At 42.4% G+C, this 19,261-nt stretch overlaps 1 protein-coding gene and 1 long non-coding RNA gene across 19 annotated transcripts in view; one reads left to right on the forward strand and one right to left on the reverse strand.

Moving 5' to 3' along the window:
- The window catches only part of CYLD (CYLD lysine 63 deubiquitinase), a 53,384-nt gene extending 41,753 nt beyond the window's left edge, over positions 1–11,631 (reverse strand). For 2 of the 18 annotated variants that reach the window (XM_055297701.2, XM_055297699.2), the window contains exons 1-4: positions 11,539–11,608; positions 10,826–10,904; positions 3,367–3,993; positions 1,364–1,666 (exon numbers count right to left, since the gene is read on the reverse strand). In XM_055297701.2, coding sequence (XP_055153676.1) covers positions 1,364–1,666; positions 3,367–3,870 — 807 coding nt within the window. In that variant the 5' untranslated portion in view covers positions 3,871–3,993; positions 10,826–10,904; positions 11,539–11,608. Of the gene's footprint in view, positions 1–1,363; positions 1,667–3,366; positions 4,016–10,825; positions 10,905–10,999 lie in introns of all 18 variants that reach the window. The other 16 variants (XM_063612710.1, XM_063612711.1, XM_063612718.1 and 13 more) reach the window with 16 other exon arrangements.
- A 384-nt stretch (positions 11,632–12,015) lies between these two features.
- On the forward strand, positions 12,016–15,722 carry LOC134731817 (uncharacterized). The gene is made up of 2 exons (XR_010114417.1): positions 12,016–12,409; positions 12,878–15,722. It is a non-coding gene; the product is annotated as an uncharacterized lncRNA (long non-coding RNA).
- Positions 15,723–19,261: the final 3,539 nt, after the last annotated feature.

Genomic DNA, 19,261 nt, shown 5'->3' on the forward strand with positions numbered 1-19,261 from the left:
TTACTCTGGTTCTAACTTTTCACATGTTAAGAATAAACGTTTGTTTAGTAACTAACCAATGAGTATCAAATAGAATTTCCTAGAATTTTCAAGCACAGGAAACATTACACTAGAACATTACCTTACCAACCACAAAGTATACCTGAATAGATAAAAATGATGACTAAAAGCATCCCCACCGTGAGTATAAGAGATTACTACTCACATCCCCTCCTAACTCATTCTAATGTTCAGTAATTCCATAGGAATTTCCTTCTTTATACATAACAAAGTCTTGCCCATATGTTCAATATATGATAAAAATGGTCTCAGCCTTTCTCTTCTTATTCTCTCAATGCCACAGGTATAATTCAATCTGCCACACTGGAATAGATCCATTATTAACAAGTATGATTGCAAGGAAACATTAAAAATAAGTGACACAAACAAAAGGTCAAATGTTGTATGATTCCACTCTTATGAGGAGCCTAGAACAGGCAAATTCACAGATACAGAAAGCAGAAGAAACTGTGGTTAGCAGAGGTTGGGGAAAGTGGGCAGTTACTGTTTAACAGGCACAGAGTTTTAGTTTGGGATGATGAAAAAGTTCTGGAGATGAATAGGTGACAGTACAACAATGTGAATACACTTAATGCCACTGTATGCACACTTAAAAATGCTTAAATGGTAAATTTTGTTATGTATATTTTACCACAATTAAAAAAGGTTTTTAAAGTGAATGAAATCCTATGAGATATTCTAATTGTCTATTCCTCAAAATCAATGTGGTTTTCCTCTACTCAGGTATTTTCTATAAATGATTTTTATACTAATTATACTATAATAATTATAATTATTTTCTATAAATGATTTATACTATTTTTATACTAATAATTTTATACTAATTATTAAAATCAGATCAGCCATTAAATTGTGTAGAATATCACAGAAAAACATAGATTATCCCAAAAAACTGTTTCAAAATAAAGAAAAATAGGACTTGATGTAATACATTTGTGTTTTGTCTTGTTTTGTTTTGTCTACTGGTCAGCTACAATAAGGCAAATTTAAAGATTGAGAACATTATTCTAGTTTATTCAAATGGGAAAAAAAAAAGTAAATGTAATTCTGTATCTAGACCCCTGGTCTATTTCAGTGCTCCTTTACCAAAGATAAATTAGAACATGTTCTTTAAAGTACTCCAAATTAGATCATGTTAAATATTCAAAGTATTCAATTTGCAAGTAAATTGGTCCTAAAACTAATACATACATATATATAAACTATACAGATATATGTGTATATGTATGTTTATAGATATATATACATATATCTATAAACTAATACATATATCACAAAGATATTTAATCCAAAATTTTCTTACCATGTCCACACCAACAAAATATCCTAAGCTTTCTTTTCCTGGCAAAACATCACAGAATATAACTGTTCCAGATTCTATTGTTTCTCCAACCTTCAAAGAAACTCTGGAGTTTATTTCCAAAGGAGGAAGTTCGACCTGCATTGTGTCCCCAGGACCTGCATAATCACTTTCCAATGCAGTGTCATCGTCTTCTATGAGTTCTAGCTTGTCCAATGCAACAAACACGCCACAATCTTCATCACACTGAAAAAGCTGTTTCCCTTGGTACACTCCGTCAGTGAAACCTTGGCCACGACCTTCTTCCTAGTTTTTAAGAGAGAAGGGAAAGAAATAGATATAGAAAGACAATCCATAGGAAAAGGGGTTCACTCTAGGGATTTCAGGAAAATCATTCTGGAAAAATTCTAAATGATACATATAATAAGAAATATAATTATTAGCAGTTTCTGTTGGATTCAGAGTGTTTAAAAAAATAAGAAGTTGTATCTGATGCTGAAATAATATTATCTGATAATTTCAATTCATAACTCTATCATGAGAAAGCTAAGCTGAATTCCACGTTGTGGTTCTAACATTAATTTGGTTATAAAAAGAAAATGTTATTTTAAAATAGCAGTAATGTTAGCTCCATTCATTAAGCACTTATTGTCAGTCACTGTGCTTAAATCCTGTAACAATGTACCACAAAAACACTACAAGTCGTGTACTATTAACACCATTGTACAGGTAAGGATGCAGAATTAGAGAAGTTAAGTAGCTTTGTTAAGTAACCTGGCAACCCAGTTAGTAAATGGCTTAACTGGGATTCAAATTCCTAATTGTTTACAATCACTGCTTTTAAAAAAATTAAATCAAGAAGCAAGGAAGACATGCAATTCTATTGGCAAGAGTGTCAAAATGTAATTGGCATTTCAGTTCTTGTGAATGAATATTAGGTTTGGAAACATATCACAGCATTCTTGGGTCTCCTTCCAGTAGAAATAAATTCTAAGGATTTTCACATATATTATCAGGGACAATTATAAGCAAGTTTAAATTTCTGCAACTTTTTTTTCAAAAATCTTTTTTTTTTTTTTTTTTTTTTGAGACGGAGTCTCGCTCTGTCGCCCAGGCTGGAGTGCAGTGGCGCAATCTCGGCTCACTGCAAGCTCCGCCTCCTGGGTTCACGCCATTCTCCTGCCTCAGCCTCTCCGAGTAGCTGGGACTACAGGCGCCCGCCACCACGCCCAGCTAATTTTTTGTATTTTTAGTAGAGATGGGGTTTCACCGTGGTCTCGATCTCCTGACCTCGTGATCCGCCCGCCTCGGCCTCCCAAAGTGCTGGGATTACAAGCGTGAGCCACCGCGCCCGGCCCAAAAATCTTATATCTAAATTGTTATTTAATAACATATATTAAGAAGAGCTAAGAAACCTATAGATGATAACGCAAGGTAATTAACAATTTTGATGTAAGTATTTACAACTGGTAGCGTTCATGTTTAATATAGGCAATGTTAAAGTTTCTAAAATATAAATGTCTGCAATAACCAGGTGAATCTCTTTGTATGTTCCTACCATAGTACATAGTTTTTTAAAAGTTTCAACATCATCTTTACATCTTCGCAATTCATCATTAAAAAGTAAACAAAAAAATTAAATCAAGAAGCAAAGAAGGCATACAATTCTATTTGCAAGAATGTCAAAATATAATTGACATTTAAGTTCTCGAGAATGAATATTAAGCTTGGAAACATATCACAGAGTTCTCGGGTCTCTTTCCAACAGAAATAAACTCCAAGGTGATTTTCACACATATTATCAGTGACAATATAAGCAAGTTTTGGATTATGGATTCAACCATAACATGGATTCATCAGCAAGGATGATGAATATTAAAAATTACAGAAGACTCTTGGGAAAATTTATTTCGTATTTAAAGAAGAAAAATACAAATGTGCATACAAATACACATAGACACATGAACACAAACAAACACACTACTAAAATGGTTTATCAAACTTACCAGCAATTCAACTCCAAAGAATATTCCGGAGACTGTCCTCTCTGCTAACAGGGGTCCTCTGAAGCGTACAACTCCAGGAAATTTTTCTTCCCCAGATCTCAGCTGTACTTTCACAGGACAGCCCACGTCTATTTGGAGGCCTTTACTTAGTCTGTTTCTGTTTTTAAACAGGCTGAACCTCTCCTCACAATTGGTAATTGCCAAAAGTAACTCTGTGAACTTTTCATTTATCTCTACAACATCCTTTTCATCAACAAAGAGAACTGCATGAGGTTGCTCTAGAATTTTTAATCCAATCTGATTTTTCTTGCCTTTTGCAGAAGGAATCCTTGAATGCCCCACAGAACGATCTTGAATATACTGTCCTATACTTCCCTTCGGTACTTTAAGGAGCTTTTGTGTTTGTTTGTCTGTAACGCTGCATTCTTGAAGAAGCAAATAAAAAATCCGCTCTTCCCAGTAGGGCGAAGTAACTTTTTCTTGGCTCCATAAACCTGAACTCATTGTGATATTAACTTCAAAATACTAATTCAAAAAAAGGAAACTACTAATAACTTTGTCATAAAACCGCAAAAGATAAATTCAGTGGCAGTCCCAAAGCATGTTTTCAGCAACGTGGTGTCCATGCTGTAAAAAGAAATCAAAATGCCTAGTGAAAAAGCAAAAATAAACTTTAGACTTCATTCTACATGACTGAAAATTAAGACTTAAGACTTTTAAATTTTTCATTTGACCAGTAAACACATACACACAAATGAAATATTTTCAAAAAATATCTAAAAGGGCTAAAAGACATACAGTATATTACTTTTATCTACTGTAACTGTGCATATTTAATTAATGAAATCCAATTGTAAAGTACTTTCAAAGACAACACAATAATGTTTGCTTCCAAGACACTGAAATTTAAAAAATCAGATTCTAGTAAAAACTTTTAAAGATTACCCTTATATACATACTCTAACTTTTTAAAATTTATTTTTATTTATTTATTTTGAGACAGGGTCTCACTCTTGTTGTCCATGCTGGACTGCAGTGGCACAATCACGGTTCACTGTGGCCACGACCTTCCAGGCTCAAGTGATCCTCCTACCTCAGCCTCCCGAGTAGCTGGTATTACAGGCGGGTGTCACCACACACAGCTAAGCTTTCTATTTTTTGTAGAGACAGGGTCTCACTATGTTGCCTAAGCTGGTCTTGAACTCCTGGGCTCACGTGATCCTCCTACCTCAGCTTCCCGAGTAGCTGGTATTATAGGCGGGTGTCACCACACACAGCTAAGCTTTCTATTTTTTGTAGAGACAGGGTCTCACTATGTTGCCTAAGCTGGTCTTGAACTCCTGGGCTCAAGTGATCCTCCTGTCTTGGCCTCCCAACGCACTGGGATTACAGTCGTAAGCCACTAGGCCTGTCCCATATTCTGACACTAATAAACTTTTAAAAGTAGCATTTGGGGCTGAGCTGTGTGGCTCATGCCTATAAATGATAGCTATGATATGGCCATATTGTGATAATGGAACATTTTACCTCTGACTCAACTTCATTTCATATATTTTATCTGAAGATGGGCAATGTTCATCACATTAATCATAGTTATCTGATTTCTCAAATCGCAAATATCAGATATTATAAAATGTGACTATATTAAAAATATTTTAAAAATCAATTTTGTAGCATCAAAACTTGTACTACATAGTAAGGGAATATCATGATATAACTGCATTATAATTTCTTTCTATGATTTCTTTTTCAAATTTTCATTTATTTATTTATTTATTTTTGAGACAGGGTCTCGCTCTTTCCCCCAGGCTTGGGTACACTGGTGCGATCATAGCTCACTGCAGTTTCAAACTCCTGGGCTCAAGTGATCCTCCCACCTTGGCCTTCCAGGGTTCTAGGATTACAGGCATGAGCAACTGCACCTGGTCCTCAATTAAAATTTTTACAAGAATAATAATCTTTCCAATGAAGTAGCCTCATTCTCAAACCTATTTTAACTGATGGTTAAAAAACTACACAATTTCATTAATTCAAACTGAGACTTTACTTCATTATTTTATTAATTTTCTGCTGAAAACAATAGTTCCTAGGTATCCCTGTCATAAGAATGTGGCTATCTGGTTTCCAAAGACAGTACTTTCATTTCATCCTTCCTTGAGATAGAGGTATCCATTTCCATTATTCTGGGTAATGGCTGAAATTGATAGCACTATCATATTTATTTTATTCTAGCAATTAAAAAATAAATACTCCTAAAACTAAAGAACCAAATTTTAGATTTAATCACTTAATGATCAAACAACCTGGCAAATCTATACACAGCGGAACACTTCTTTTAGAAAGCACTGCTAGATAATGAAGTATTCCATAATGGTAACGTTTCTAAGCCAGCATGAGACATGTGGTTTAGCCAAGACAGGATACAGGTTAGGCACCTCCTTCAAACCAACATGACTGAAATATCTGCGTACACTCAGTGAGGGTAAAAGCAGAGGTAGCATGAAGTGGTTCTCTTTTTTTCTTCTTTTTTTTGTGGTGTGTTTGTTTTAATTCCACTTGAGGGCACTGTCTACTTCAGCAAGAATGGGATCAATTTATATTTGCCACTTATATAAGACACCTGTGGAAACCTCGCTCTTGACATGATATAAACAAAACTCCTTATAAGGGCTGCCCAAACAGCTATCAAACCCCTCGATTTGGTTCTATTCCTTTAAAGGACCAAACTGAAGTGTTGGTTCTTTTTGACCAAAATGCTTTTAACATGTCAACACTTTCCACAAGAAAATGTCCTTATTTTTTTCTTGATCATTGATGTATCATTATGACTGTAAATTATTTTGCATAACTCTTGATCAGCAAGGCTGTTATTTTGTTCAAAGGCTGTATCTTATGCTTCCTGAGATCACGAATGCTTTCTACAGATCTACTGTCTAGAGTTTTCCCTTGCAATCAGCCATTTTCTGTGGTTTCCTGCTGTATGCATTTGACTCCTTTTACGGCCTTGTTGCTTTCCAACTTACCACTTCGAATCAGTTCTGAGAAGCCAGGTAGTGAAATATGTTTGTGTGTTTGAAAAAACAAAGCAACAATCATGAAAAGAGGAATGCATACATTCTGAAAGGGTCTTTAGGAGCAAAGGGCACATAGGCTTTATTGAATAGAGATTCTGGTCACTCGCAGAAGGTTAAGATAGTCAAAAAGCAACTTTCAAAAAAATGAGCTGTTGTTTTGGTTCTCTTTAAAATGTATTTAGATTTTTTGGGCCAAAATTTTTCTGAAAAAGGTAAAGCAATTCTATTTTGAAAAGAAATTCTTTTTTAAAATTCCTAAGAATAATGTCTTCAAATATTACAATCAGAAACTTCCTTGAATCTTAATAATTGCTTTATACCAACAGCTCCTACTCTATTGGTCCTGTAGCTTAACTATTCATGTCACAATTTAAAATAAAAATCATTAATGCTAATAATCTATTATTAAGACAAAACTAAATTACTATATGTGCATTAGGACATTATGTTAAATAAATTTGATTATAAGCTAGCTTTCTGAAATAATTTAAGGAAGAGAATCCACAGTAAAAATAGATATAACTGCTAGGTTTATAAAAATGTTTTAGGGTAATAAACTATAGCTTTCAAGTACCATATTTTAAAGTGAACTCTACAAGGAGTGGTAACTTTTTTCCTAACTTTCATTAGCATAAGTGGAAATGAGCTTAGACTTAGTAACAGGATGGGTCATGTTAGATAACTAGAATAGTCAAGCACGAGTTATCAAATATTTCAAAAGCATTATCCAAACATGAAGGATACAGCCTTTCCTCTTTCAGAAAGAATACATTAAGAACAGGTTTGAAACTCTCTTATTAAAAATTGATTCTCTTCACTGCAGCTGATAAAGTTGAATGGGAAACTTTACGGCTCGAGTCTAGAGATATACAAGGCAATAAACTGAATGATCATTAATATTCTCAGCCAGGCGCAGTGACTCACGCCTGTAATCCCAACAGTTTGGGAAGCCAAGGTGGGTGGACAGCTTGAGCCCAGGAGTTTGAGACCACCCTGTGCAACACAGTGAAACCTCATTTCTACAAAAGGTACAAAAGCTAGCCAGGTGTGATGGCATGTGCCTGTAGTCCCAGCTACTTGTGAGGCTGAGGTGGGAGGATGGCTTGAGCCCTGGAGAGAGGGACTGCAGCCAGCCATGATCAGGCCACTACACTTCAGCCTGGGTGAAAAAGCAAGACCCTGTCACACACTCTCTCACATATATACACACTCCATAATATATATACATATATATTTATTTATTTTATGTACTCAAAATACCAGTATTACAATAAAAATATGCTAACATACATTTCTCCCCACTGTAGAAGTGAATATAACACCAACATTCTACTTTCACTGGGATGTGCATAGCAGTTAAATAGTTAAAGTCTTAGGTACCCCAAGCAGTAAAAACTGACTCAACACAATATGAAGGGAAAGATCTAAATCACACTGTAAATGAGTTATTTATCATCAAGAAGGTTGGTTTGTTGGTTTGGTATTTTTTACACTTTCAGTACAGAGTTAGATACTGAAAACTACATCATCTAGGCTAGGCACAGTGGCTCACTCCTGTAATCCCAGCACTTTGGAGGCTGAAGTGGGAGGATCCCCTAAGTCTGGAGTTCAAGGCTTTAGTGAGCTGTGATAGCGCTACTGCACTCCTGCCTGGGTGACAAAATGAGAGCCTGTCCCAAAAGGAAGAAAAAAAAAAGAAAATTAGCCGAGTGTGGTGGTGTCTGCCTGTGGGCCCAGCTACTCAGGGTCTCAGCTACTCTGGAGGATGGGAAGATCGCTAGAGCCCAGGAGGACCAGGCTGAAGAGAGCTATGATCATGCCACTGCACTCCAGCCTGGGTGACAGAGCAAGACCTGGTCTCAGAAAAAAAAAAAAAAAAAAAAAAAAAAGAGGAAAGAAAGAACACACACACACAAAAACCCAACATCAATCCACATCCACTCAGCTTCTACCTTTAAGTAAAGGCCTAGGGAACAGTAAGACAACTGAAGGAAAAAGAAGCACAGCTAAATTCAAAGTCACTGTAGGGCAGGTGGGAGTGAGGGGTCAGTGTGAAGGGAGAAATTTTCACTTGTATTCTCTTATTATTTTGCAGGTTGAATCACTTTGAGTGAGTATATCACAAATGACTCATCTAAATACCATCTTACTTCAGGCTGGATAACTGTGTGATTATGAATATCTTGGTAATAAACACTGAATGAAAATTACCAACGAGTTGAAACACAATAATACGTTTAACCCTAAAGCCATGTTGAACAGAAGGCCTTTCCTTTGAGGTCACTGACGAAGGAGAACAGTTCAGGTTAACATAGATTTGAAAACATTTCTGGTTATCTGAGCTTGTTGATGGTCTGGATTCTGAGTAAAGGGGAACTTACTTGTATTAAGATAAAGTCATTAAACCAAGACGAGGGTTGGAAGGCACAAATATTTATCAATTTTCCATGAAGACAATGGAAAGATGATCAGGAAATACGTTTTACATGAAAAATGTTAAAGATTACAATTACCACATTCTGAAAGGCAACATATAGTACAAATGAACATCAGTAGCTACAGAAAACTAACAATGGTTAACTTATCCAGAAGATACAGTGTTTTTCTGATTCTCAAGTTATCAGATTATATTGTTCATAAGGATCTCACAAAGACAGATCCAATTCAAGAGCTTTTTGCATCTCCTAAGATATCCTGCTTGTTCTAAAAACCACAGGAAGCTATCTAAATTAGAATAAAAATTACAATACTTAATTCTGCCCCTAATTATAAATGGCAAAGAGGTAGGAAGGTCAGCTTGAACACCGAAGAAAGAAGACATGTGGGCCTTTTTCCAAAAGCTTCTGGATAGCTAGAATGATTATCCTTTTAAAAAAGAACATCTCTCACTAAAAGACAAAGTTGTTATATTTCTCAACAGCTAAAGAATAGAGATACAGAGATTCAGTGGCCAGAAAAAAGACTGAGTCCATTTTAATTTTCCTCAATGACTAATTTGTGTCACAAGTGCACAGTCCTTAATATAAGTGGGATTTATAAGGTTAAAAAAAAAAGAAGATCCTCTCATATCTGCATATTCCCACTGGAACGAGGAATACTGCTGCCTCTCTAGTGTTAAACCTAGCCACTCCACTGCCAACTGTGAATTCCCCAAGTCCTTCATTTTTATATTATCCAGTGCCCACACGAGAGCCTGGCATATGCTAGGCACTGAATACAGAGAAATGAATGAAAGACTCAAGTGGTAACAGTGAAAACAAAATTGCATTTCCTCCTCCTGTTTAAGGGATTAAACCAAGAGAAAGAGAAAAGAAAAAGACTCAAGAATTGGGAGTATTTAATGAATTTTGCCTAAAACTTTACCAGTTCTCTGGATAAAATGAAATCATGTTAAACCACTTCATATAAGAAGAAACAAATATGGAAAATTTCACAATTATGAAACCAAGTTGTTTTGAGGTTTATTTGACACTAGCTTCCTAGAGCCTCACTAGCATGTATGATGCTTATAAATTCTGTACAACCAATGAAAAAAAAACTAATTTAAAATCATAGTGTGAAAATCAGGAACAAAATACTAATACTTTGATAAACAACATAACTATTGCTTTCTCTCTCCTTGTGTTGGAGACTTCCTTAAATCAAACAAAACCACAGTTTAGGTGTGCCAGACTACAAAAATCATTGCTGCTTATTGTTAGTTGTGCTTTATATAATAAGCCTTATCTGCTTCTCACAAAAGTTACCACCCAGAGGAAGGTTTATTTGCAAGAATACTATACAATTTTGCAGCAGAATATTAGAGAATGTTCTGGGTGTTACTTCAATAAGAATTTCCAGCAAATCATTTTCTCCTAATACTGTTCTAGTTCAAATCCACCTACTGCTCAGTGGGGAATGGGAGGCTAAATTCTTAAGGCCATTCAGTCTACTTGGGGCATGAGGGGGTGTGTAGAAAGCCAACAATCAAATGTACACCCTCTCAAGGCCTGGGTGCTTCTCTGAGAGCCAATGATTGCAAAATGAACAATCTTACTAAGATCCCTAATTAGCCCGAATTCAAAAGCAAGGTAGGCATGCTCCTTAGCTAAGGATAAAACTTTCCAGGAAAAACTGAGGAGAAGAAGGTGGCAGGGATGATAGGGGCTGGGAGATTGCAAGGCCACAGACTTGGTGGCTGGAAGATGACAACTATCCTAAAACATTCAAATGCCAAGGGGTGGAAGAGAAACGATGCCAAGTACATGAATAACCGGCAGCTGACCCAACTGAGTCCCAGATTCAACATCATCTTCCTCAAGATTTCATGACTTCACCCCCGCCCCCCATTCGCCCCCCACCCCCCTCGATTGTTAACATGAAAGAAAAACATAAAGAAAGAATACCTGTCACAACAGGGCGCACCTTCAACTAAGGAACTCCGGGTGGTTGTGTAGAACCATCCTCACCCTGGAAAGGGGGAAACTGAAAGAAAAAGCAGAACACGCCATTAACGAGGCCAGAACCCCGACTGCGATTCCTGGACAGGAGCCACCAACACCCGCAAAATCGATCCGTACATACGCCCCGCGGCGCGGACGGTAGGAATCACAGCCCCGGGCTCCTGAGGCCAACCGTGGCCGTCGGGGCCCGCCAGCGGCCTGTGCCTCAGTCTCCCCATCTGTAAATGGGGTGGGGGGCGGGAGGGGGGCAGCGTCCCGCGCGGCTCCCGACCCAAGTCCTCTCTCCTCCGGGGGTCCCGACGGTGGCGATCCCGCACGCTCCCCGGACTCGGAGCCCTCCTGGGAAGCCTCGGGGGATGGGGAAGCCCCGGTGGGGGGGAAGCCCGGGCTGACGTCAGCGGGCTTGGCACCCCGCGGGCCCGGCCGGCTCGGGCCCGGGCAACTAACGGGCCGGCGCCGAGGGCCCGATGGTCGCCGCGGCGGCTCCGGACGCCCTGAGGCCAGGCGGCTGCGCCGAGGGGATCAGGCCGCCCGCCGGCCGCCCGCCGCCAGCTCATTCACTAACCTCGGGCGGCGGGGCGTCGCCCCTCGCCCCTAGACCCGGCTCCCCACCCGGGCCGGCCCCGGCTCCCCACACCCACCGCCCTAGTATTTACCTCCGACGCGCGGCCCCCGCGCAGCCAAACCTGCTACCTGGGCCCGCCCCCACCTGCCCCGCCTCCGAACCGCCCAGGGGAGAGGGAGGGAGCGGGGGCGGAGGGGGCAGCCGCCGCGCTAGCCAATCGTAGGCCGAGCTGCGCCCCTGAGCGGGCCGTGATTGGGCCTCCCTGTGACAGACCTTCCTCCAATGGCTGCCGGCCCGGCGCCGGCCGAAGGGACTTTCCGCTCTGTCAAGCTCGGTGGAACCAAAGGGAAAGCGAAGGGGCGGGGCAGAGAAGAGAGGGGGATGGAGGCGGGAAGCTCAAGCTGATTGGGCGAAAGGCTGCGGGTGCCGCGTCACCATTGGCTGATGCCGGAGCCGGGGCGGGGCGGGGCGCTGCCACCGGCTCCACCTCCCGTGCTCCTGCCTCAACTGTCAAAACTGTAGACGCTTAAGTTTGGGCTGGGTTAAGAGTCCAGATGAAGGTTGGAAATAGGATTCCAGGATGCCGTGAGAAAGCAAAACTTTAGAATCAGAGCTCAGTTTGAATCTTTGGCGCTTTCATTCAGTGGCTGCGTGACCTGAGGAAGTCACAACCACGCTGAGCCTCAATGTCCTCATCTGTAAAATGGAGATCATAGTATCCGTTGTCTTACAGGATTGTGGCAAAATACCGAGCTAAAGTTCCTGGCACGCAGTACCAGCTCAGGAAAGGTTCATCTCTTCCTCCTCCGCAGATTCAGCCTGGGACGCTTGCTGTTTCCGAACTTCTGTTGCCACCTATCCCAGTTTGGAGGGAATTTTCCCAAGGATGGTGAAGAAGGGATTTCCACACGCCGCCTCACTCAGCCCCGCACCCCTGGCCACCAGCCAGGACTTAGGGTGTAGTTAAGGATCTTTCAATTAGAAGGGAGGCTTCTGATTCCCAAAAGTACTCAAAATATTTAAGGAAGTGCTTTTTATAATCAGTCCTAGAGCCTTGCTGCACTGGATACTCCTGTTAATTAATTTCTTCTACTTTGACATTTTAAGTGCTAATTATAGGAGAAGGTGATTAACACTGAGAAAGGAGGAGGGGTGTGTCTGTGTGTGTGTGTGTCTGTGTGTGTGTGTGTGTGTGTTTAATCATGACACAAATTTCCCCCAGTGGAAAGTGACATGTTTCTGGAGATCCAGGGAATTTAAACCAATGAATACATAAAAGCAGTCACATGAGTGATGACTAACAGTAGCAGCAGACAGGCCATCGTTCTTCCTTGCCATAGTCATCCAAAATGAAATGAGCATCTTTTGAAAACCTAAGCCTCATTCTACTCCTGTTCCTCTTTTGTCACCCCTATCTTCCTGTTTTCCAGGCTTTATGACCACACTGCCGTAGGAAGCCGTAAGTTGGAAATCAACAGGCCTGGCTTGAAGTGTGGCCTTAGGCAACACCGTTCTCATCTACATCTGGATTCTCCAACCAAGCTGGTAGGACTCAGAGGTCACAGTCCAACTGTCTGGAAGAAAATTTCAACTGAAATTTGTTTTTGCCTAATCCATACAATAAGAAGGAGGAAGGAGAAAAGAACGTGAAGGAGAGAGATTTGGGGTCCTTTTAGGCAAGGCAAACATTCTCATGTTACCACTGGGACCACTTCTCTTATCTGCATGATCTACATCCACTGGTCCCTTAAGGCATTTGAGTTTGCCACTCTGGACTGGAATATTTTCATGTCCCTTCTTTTTGTTTTTGTTGTTGTTGCTGAGTTGTTTTTGTTTGTTTGTTTGTTTGTTTTGAGACAGAGTCTTGCTCTGTTGCCTAGGCTGGAGTGCAATGGCGCGATCTGAGCTCACTGCAACCTCCGCCTCCCAGGATCAAGCTATTCTCCTGCCTCAGCCTCCCAAGTAGCTGGGATTACAGGCGCCTGCCACCACGCCCAGCTAATTTTTGTATTTTTAGTAGAGACAAGGTTTCACCATATTGGCCAGGCTGGTGTCAAACTCCTGACCTCAAGTGATCTGCCTGCCTCGGCCTCCCAAAGTGCTGGGATTACAGGCATGAGCCAATGTGCCCGGCCCATTTTTGTGTCCTTTCTGTTGATAGTGTTTGGTGCTGCTGAGGTCTCTACTTCCATAGGGCTTTCTTCCCCAGGCTCTGTCCTGTCATACATTCACTGAATCAGTGCCAGGGCCTGACTTCATCTAAGGGATCTTCATCCAAGTCAAGCCTGACAAATGGGGCTTATCTCAATTATCATTTCCTATCAATTGGGAATGGCTGCCTAGAACATTGCGTTAAAGCTAATTCTGAACTTGTATTCAGGCTCACTGGGAAGAGAGATATCTGCCAGGGGATTAGATGGGGAGATAGAGTCATGGTGCTATTATTTGCAGTCCTTGGTAAACCAGCCTCTCATTTTACAGGTAGGAGATGAAGGCCCAAAGATGGTAAATTACAAGCCCCCTGTCACTCAGGAGATGGGCCGAGACCCTGATTCCAAGCCAAGACTCTTTCCACCTCTGTTAAAATGGATTCCCCAACTGAAATGCTCATCATCTCTGCCTTCCAAATCCTCCCTTCATGGAGGACCTAGTCAAAGTCCTTTACAGACATGTCTTCACAGAGGGCTCCAGCCCTCACTAACGACCTCTCTCAATCCACCACCCCACAGCCTCTTCCATCCAGCCTGGTCCTGGGTTCATGGAACTAGTGGTTGAGTTACTAAGCAGGCTCCAGGAAACATAGCAGTGTACAAGAGAGATGCCACACTCCCTCTGGCAAAAAAAAAAAAAGGCAAACTAAAATACTCATTAGATGATCACTTACTTAATTATGGCTGTGGTAAGCCTCAGAAGAAGAATCTCTCTGAGCATGCCTAAAGGGAGGTTGGCCACTCAGGGAAGGCCTGTTTGAGGAAGTCACCTTTGAGATGAGATGGGAAAGATAACTGGCAGGCAGGAGTGAGGGGGAAGACTCCAGAAATAGGAAACAGGAAAGTTTCCTATCAATTGAAGAAACTGGAAGAGGCAGAGCACAGACAATGAAGGCACAAAAGGGCCTTGGGAGCCAAGGACAGGGGTTGTTCTCCATCCCAAGAGCAATGGGAAGTTTTGAAGGGTTTTGCAGGGAACATAACGCTGGTTCCTTTTTTGTTTTTTGTTTTTTGTTTGAGATGGGGTCTCACTCTGTTGCCTAGGCTGGAGTACAGTGGCACAATCATAGCTCACTGCAGCCCATCTCCTGGGCTCAAGTGATCCTCCCACCTCAGTCTCCCGAGCAGCTGAGACCACAGGTACGCACCACCATGCCCAGCTAACTTTTCTCTTTTGAGTAGAGATGAGGGTCTCACCATGTTGCCCAGGCTGGTCTTGAACTCCTGGCTTCAAGTGATCCTTCTGCCTTGGCCTCCCAAAGTGCTGGGATTACAGGCATGAGCCACTGTGCCTGACCTAACACTGATTCTAAGCTGTCTTATGTAGTTCTCTCATTGCACACAGCAGGAACCTAACATAAAGCTATTGAATTGAATGGAGCTTTCCCCATGGAGGATGGTAAACTCCAGGTAGCCTGCTAGGGGCATGGGACATAGAGTAACACATGGTCAGGACTCAAAGGAACCTGCTCAGTGGCACCGGTCATGGTTATTGACTAGACCCTGCTCCATGTTTCTCAGTGCCTACCACGGGGTACTCCTACTTGCTATCTCTCCAAATTCGGTGTCTCTTTTATATCCTACTGCCTTCTCAGCATCTCCACTCAACACAGCCAAAAGTGAACTCGTGATATTCCCCACCACCACCCCCTGCAATCCCTCTGCACTCCCCATCTTAGTAAATGGCAACTCCCAGATGTCCATCCAACCTCCCATGGTTCCAGCCATTTTCACACCAATCCTGTGAATATGGGCATTCAGAATGAACACCGGGCCAAGCGGCTAACTGGACCAGGTATCCGCACAGGCAAGGATACGTCACAGGCGCCTTCTCCACAGTAGCCCAGCACAGTGTTTTGATCCATGGATGACGGGCTGAGGTCTTCCATCTCCCAGATGTGCTTATCTCTTAGGGAAGGGAATTCCAAGTGCAACTGAACATTCTGTCTGAGGACTTTTACTCTGACCACCTAAAAGCTCTTTTTGATAAGATAAAGGGGATTACTTTAATCATCTTTAAACTAATCCAGCCGAACTATAAATCCATGCTCTCCCATTTGAGCTATTTGCTGGTATCAATGACAAATAATTTCTATGTCTGATTTTTAAAACACACACAGAAAGCTCTTTATTAAGGGGAACTTTCTGCTACATCTGGATCCCATTTTGGATAGTTGATGCATTAGGGATTGTTCCATTTCCCAGGGAATCTTCCTCCTTTACGAAGGAGACACAAATGATGTCAGAAAAAGGGTGCCTCATTCTTATAAGCTGCCCCAACTTCTATCTTCTGCCCCCTTTAATAAAGAAAGTGGATCCTTCCTTCATTCAACAAATAGGTATTGAGCACCTACTATGTGCTAGGCACCTTTGTAGACTCTGAGGACACTGCAGTGAGCATGGTTCCTGTTCTCAAGAAGCTGACATTCTAGGGGAAGGGAAAAATGACCATGCATCAGGTAGTTCATGCAGAGAAGACAATACAAAGGAGGGCAGGCAGTGGCTGGAAACTGCTATTTAGGTAGATTGTTCGGGGAAAGACTACCTCATGTAGGTGGCATCTGAACTAAGACTGGAAGGAAATGAAGAAGCCAACCACACCACCATCTCAGGGAACAGTGTTCCCATAGGAGGGGAAAGGCTAGTGCAGAGGTCTGGAAGCAGCAATGTGCCTGGTGTCCTCAGCAATGTGCCAGGTATGCTCAGGGAACAGCAAAGAAGCCAGTGAGGTTGGAGCCCAGAGAACAGGTGTGAGTGGCAAACGGGAGGCCAGAGAGGATAGAGGGGGTCCAAGTCAGATGAGACCTTGCCTTTTACCCTGCACCAGACAAGAAGTCCTGGAGGGTTTACATCAGAGCAGTAGCTGATCTGACTTATGTTTTAATAGGTTCATGCCCCAGGTCAAAGTCAGTAACAGGGAGACTGATGCAGTAACCTAGGCAAGGATGGATCCCAAAGGGACCCCCTTGTTTCCTGGGGGTGGAGGCAGAGCAGGTGAGAGGGAGGGGTGCAGGAGGGCAGGGGGATGTGGAACTGAAGATATTGAGAAGTTGTTACAAAGCAGAAAGAGATGTAGCACTCCTGAAAAGAAGCATTTTCAGGGTGAGTGATCAGGGGAGTGGTGATGCTTAGGGAACTGGATCTGTGGATTGTTCAGGAAATAATAGTAGGTTGGGATTAAATTTAGAGGGAAAAAAACTATCCAAGGGAAGCCAATCAAAGAGCCTGGATTGCCAGTCTTCCCTGCTGCGATCTCCGCCTGCGATTCTCCAGGGGAAATGTCCTTTATGACCTTACAGCTCACCTGGAACCCTCCACCTAGGGCCCGAGGCAGCACATCCTCTCGTGCCCGGGCACTGCCAGGCATTGCCCTGAGTACTGGGCACTTCACACACTGGGCTGGACCACTCACCGGAGTGAAGAAGGAGGCTTGAAGCTGTCCTGATACAACAATGGAACGAAGCGCTAGTCTCAGCTCAGCCGCTTGGAATATGACTCCAACTCTCACATTTCTGTGCGGTGTATTCATTTCAGCTTTTTGTTTGGTGCTATGGGAAGGGAAGGGCCCTCAGACGGGCATCCTTTTTCTTCCAGGATGATGATGAATATTATGAAAGTCTGAGGCTGTTTTTAAAATTCTGCTCTAATACTTGTTTTTCTGTGCATAAGAATTATGTATTCTTAGCTGCAAAACTGGAATCCGTCTGCTAATGGATAAACTTCTGGCCATGAACATGTACCTTTCAGGTAACTTCCCTATCAGAGAGGCTTACAATCAAGAATCCTACTTCCCTAGTTCCCTACACAGGCCCAGGAGGCTTTTGGTGGTATCCGCTGGACTTTTGAAAATTACGGAATTTCTCCTACTCTGAACTCTACCAGGAATCACATATCAAGATCTCACTACTATCTTACCTAGGCCCTCTTGACCTCTTCTTTCTCCATAATCTCTTTCTAGCTCATGTCATCCAGACTCAAGGTCCCCATTCTCAGTTTGACACTGAGGACACCCACGCTATTATCTCTGGCTGTGACCTTTCCCATGAGCTCCAAATTCACACCATCTTTTGACGTCTCCACTTAATTTCTCCATTTCAGTGTCTCAAACTTGACAATTCAAACCAGAACTCTCTCCCACTTCCAAACTGGTTTCCTACCCAACTTTCCCAGGCCCTCAGTTTCTCAAGTCAGAAATCTATGAGTCATCCTTGATGTTTGCCATTCCCTCATCCCTCCCATCCAACCCATTCGTAGGCTCTTGGGAATCGACCTCCAGAATGTCTCTGGAATCCATCCTCTTCTCTCCACCTCCACTGCCAACTGCCTCTCACCTGCAATAGCTCTGAGGCAGCCTCCCCACTTCTTCTGCCTCCCATCCCCACCCCTACATATTCCTGTCCTATCTCCACCCAGGAGCAAACAAGATCTTCTTTAACTGTAAATTGGTTCACATCTCCCCTGCTTAGAACTTTCCAAGGCCTTGACGTTATTCCAAGATCAAGACCAAACTCTTGACTGTGGCCAGTGACACCTTTCCTGAACTGGTCCTACCTACCTCTCTGCAAACCCATCTAGTGACACCTTTCCCTTAGCTTGCCTCCAACATAGTGTATTAGTTTCCTACGGCTGCTGTAGGAAATGACACAAATTATTCCCTTATAGTCCTGGAAGCCAGAAGTCCAAAATGGGCTGGAGCCGAGGCAGGCAGGGCTATGCTGCCTGCAGAGGTTCTGGGGGAGAATCTATTTCCTGGTCTTCTTTGGCTTCTAGAGCTGCAATCCTTGGCCCATGGCACCTTCCTCCACCTTCAAAGCCAGCAGTGTAGCATCTTACTTGGGGATCACATTGCTTTCTTCTGCGGTGTCATATTTCCCTTTGCTTTACATTGTCCTTCAAATTTCTCTTATAAGGAAACTGCGATAGCATTTAAGACCCACCCAGGTAATCCAGGATGATCTTCCCATCTCAAGACCCTTAACTGAATCTCACCTCCAAAGTCCCTTTTGCAAGGTAAGGCAACATTCCCAGGTCCCGAGGATTAGGATCTACATATGTTCGGGAGTGACTATTGAGCCTACTATGCATACCAGGCTCCTTCCCTCGCCAGGGTCTTTGTACCTCTTGTCCCCCATTGCTAGAATGCTCCCTTCTTCCCTCTCACTCTTTGCTTGGCCATATCTTTCTCATTCTTGGGGACACAGCTTACCTGGCACCTCCTCAGACAACCTGTCTTGGACCAGCCCCTTAACAGCCTGAAGACTTTTTTTGTTTTGTTTTGTTTTTGATACGGAGTCTTGCTCTGTTGCCCAGGCTGGAGTGCAGTAGTGTGATCTCGGCTCACTGCAACCTCTGCCTCCCAGGTTCAAGCAGTTCTCCTGCTTCAACCTCCCAAGTAGCTGGGATTACAGGCACCTGCTACCATGCCCGGCTAATTTTGTACTTTTAGTAGAGACGGGGTTTCACCACATTGGCCAGGCTGGTCTCGAACTCCCAGCCTCAAGTGATCTGCCCACCTTGGCCTCCCAAAGTGCTGAGATTACAGGCATAAGCCACAGTGCCTGGCTGAAGACTTTTTCATGGCTTTTTCAATTGACTTGTTTTCTG

Source organism: Symphalangus syndactylus, chromosome 11 (genome assembly GCF_028878055.3).
Source record: "Symphalangus syndactylus isolate Jambi chromosome 11, NHGRI_mSymSyn1-v2.1_pri, whole genome shotgun sequence".
NCBI lineage: Eukaryota > Metazoa > Chordata > Mammalia > Primates > Hylobatidae > Symphalangus > Symphalangus syndactylus.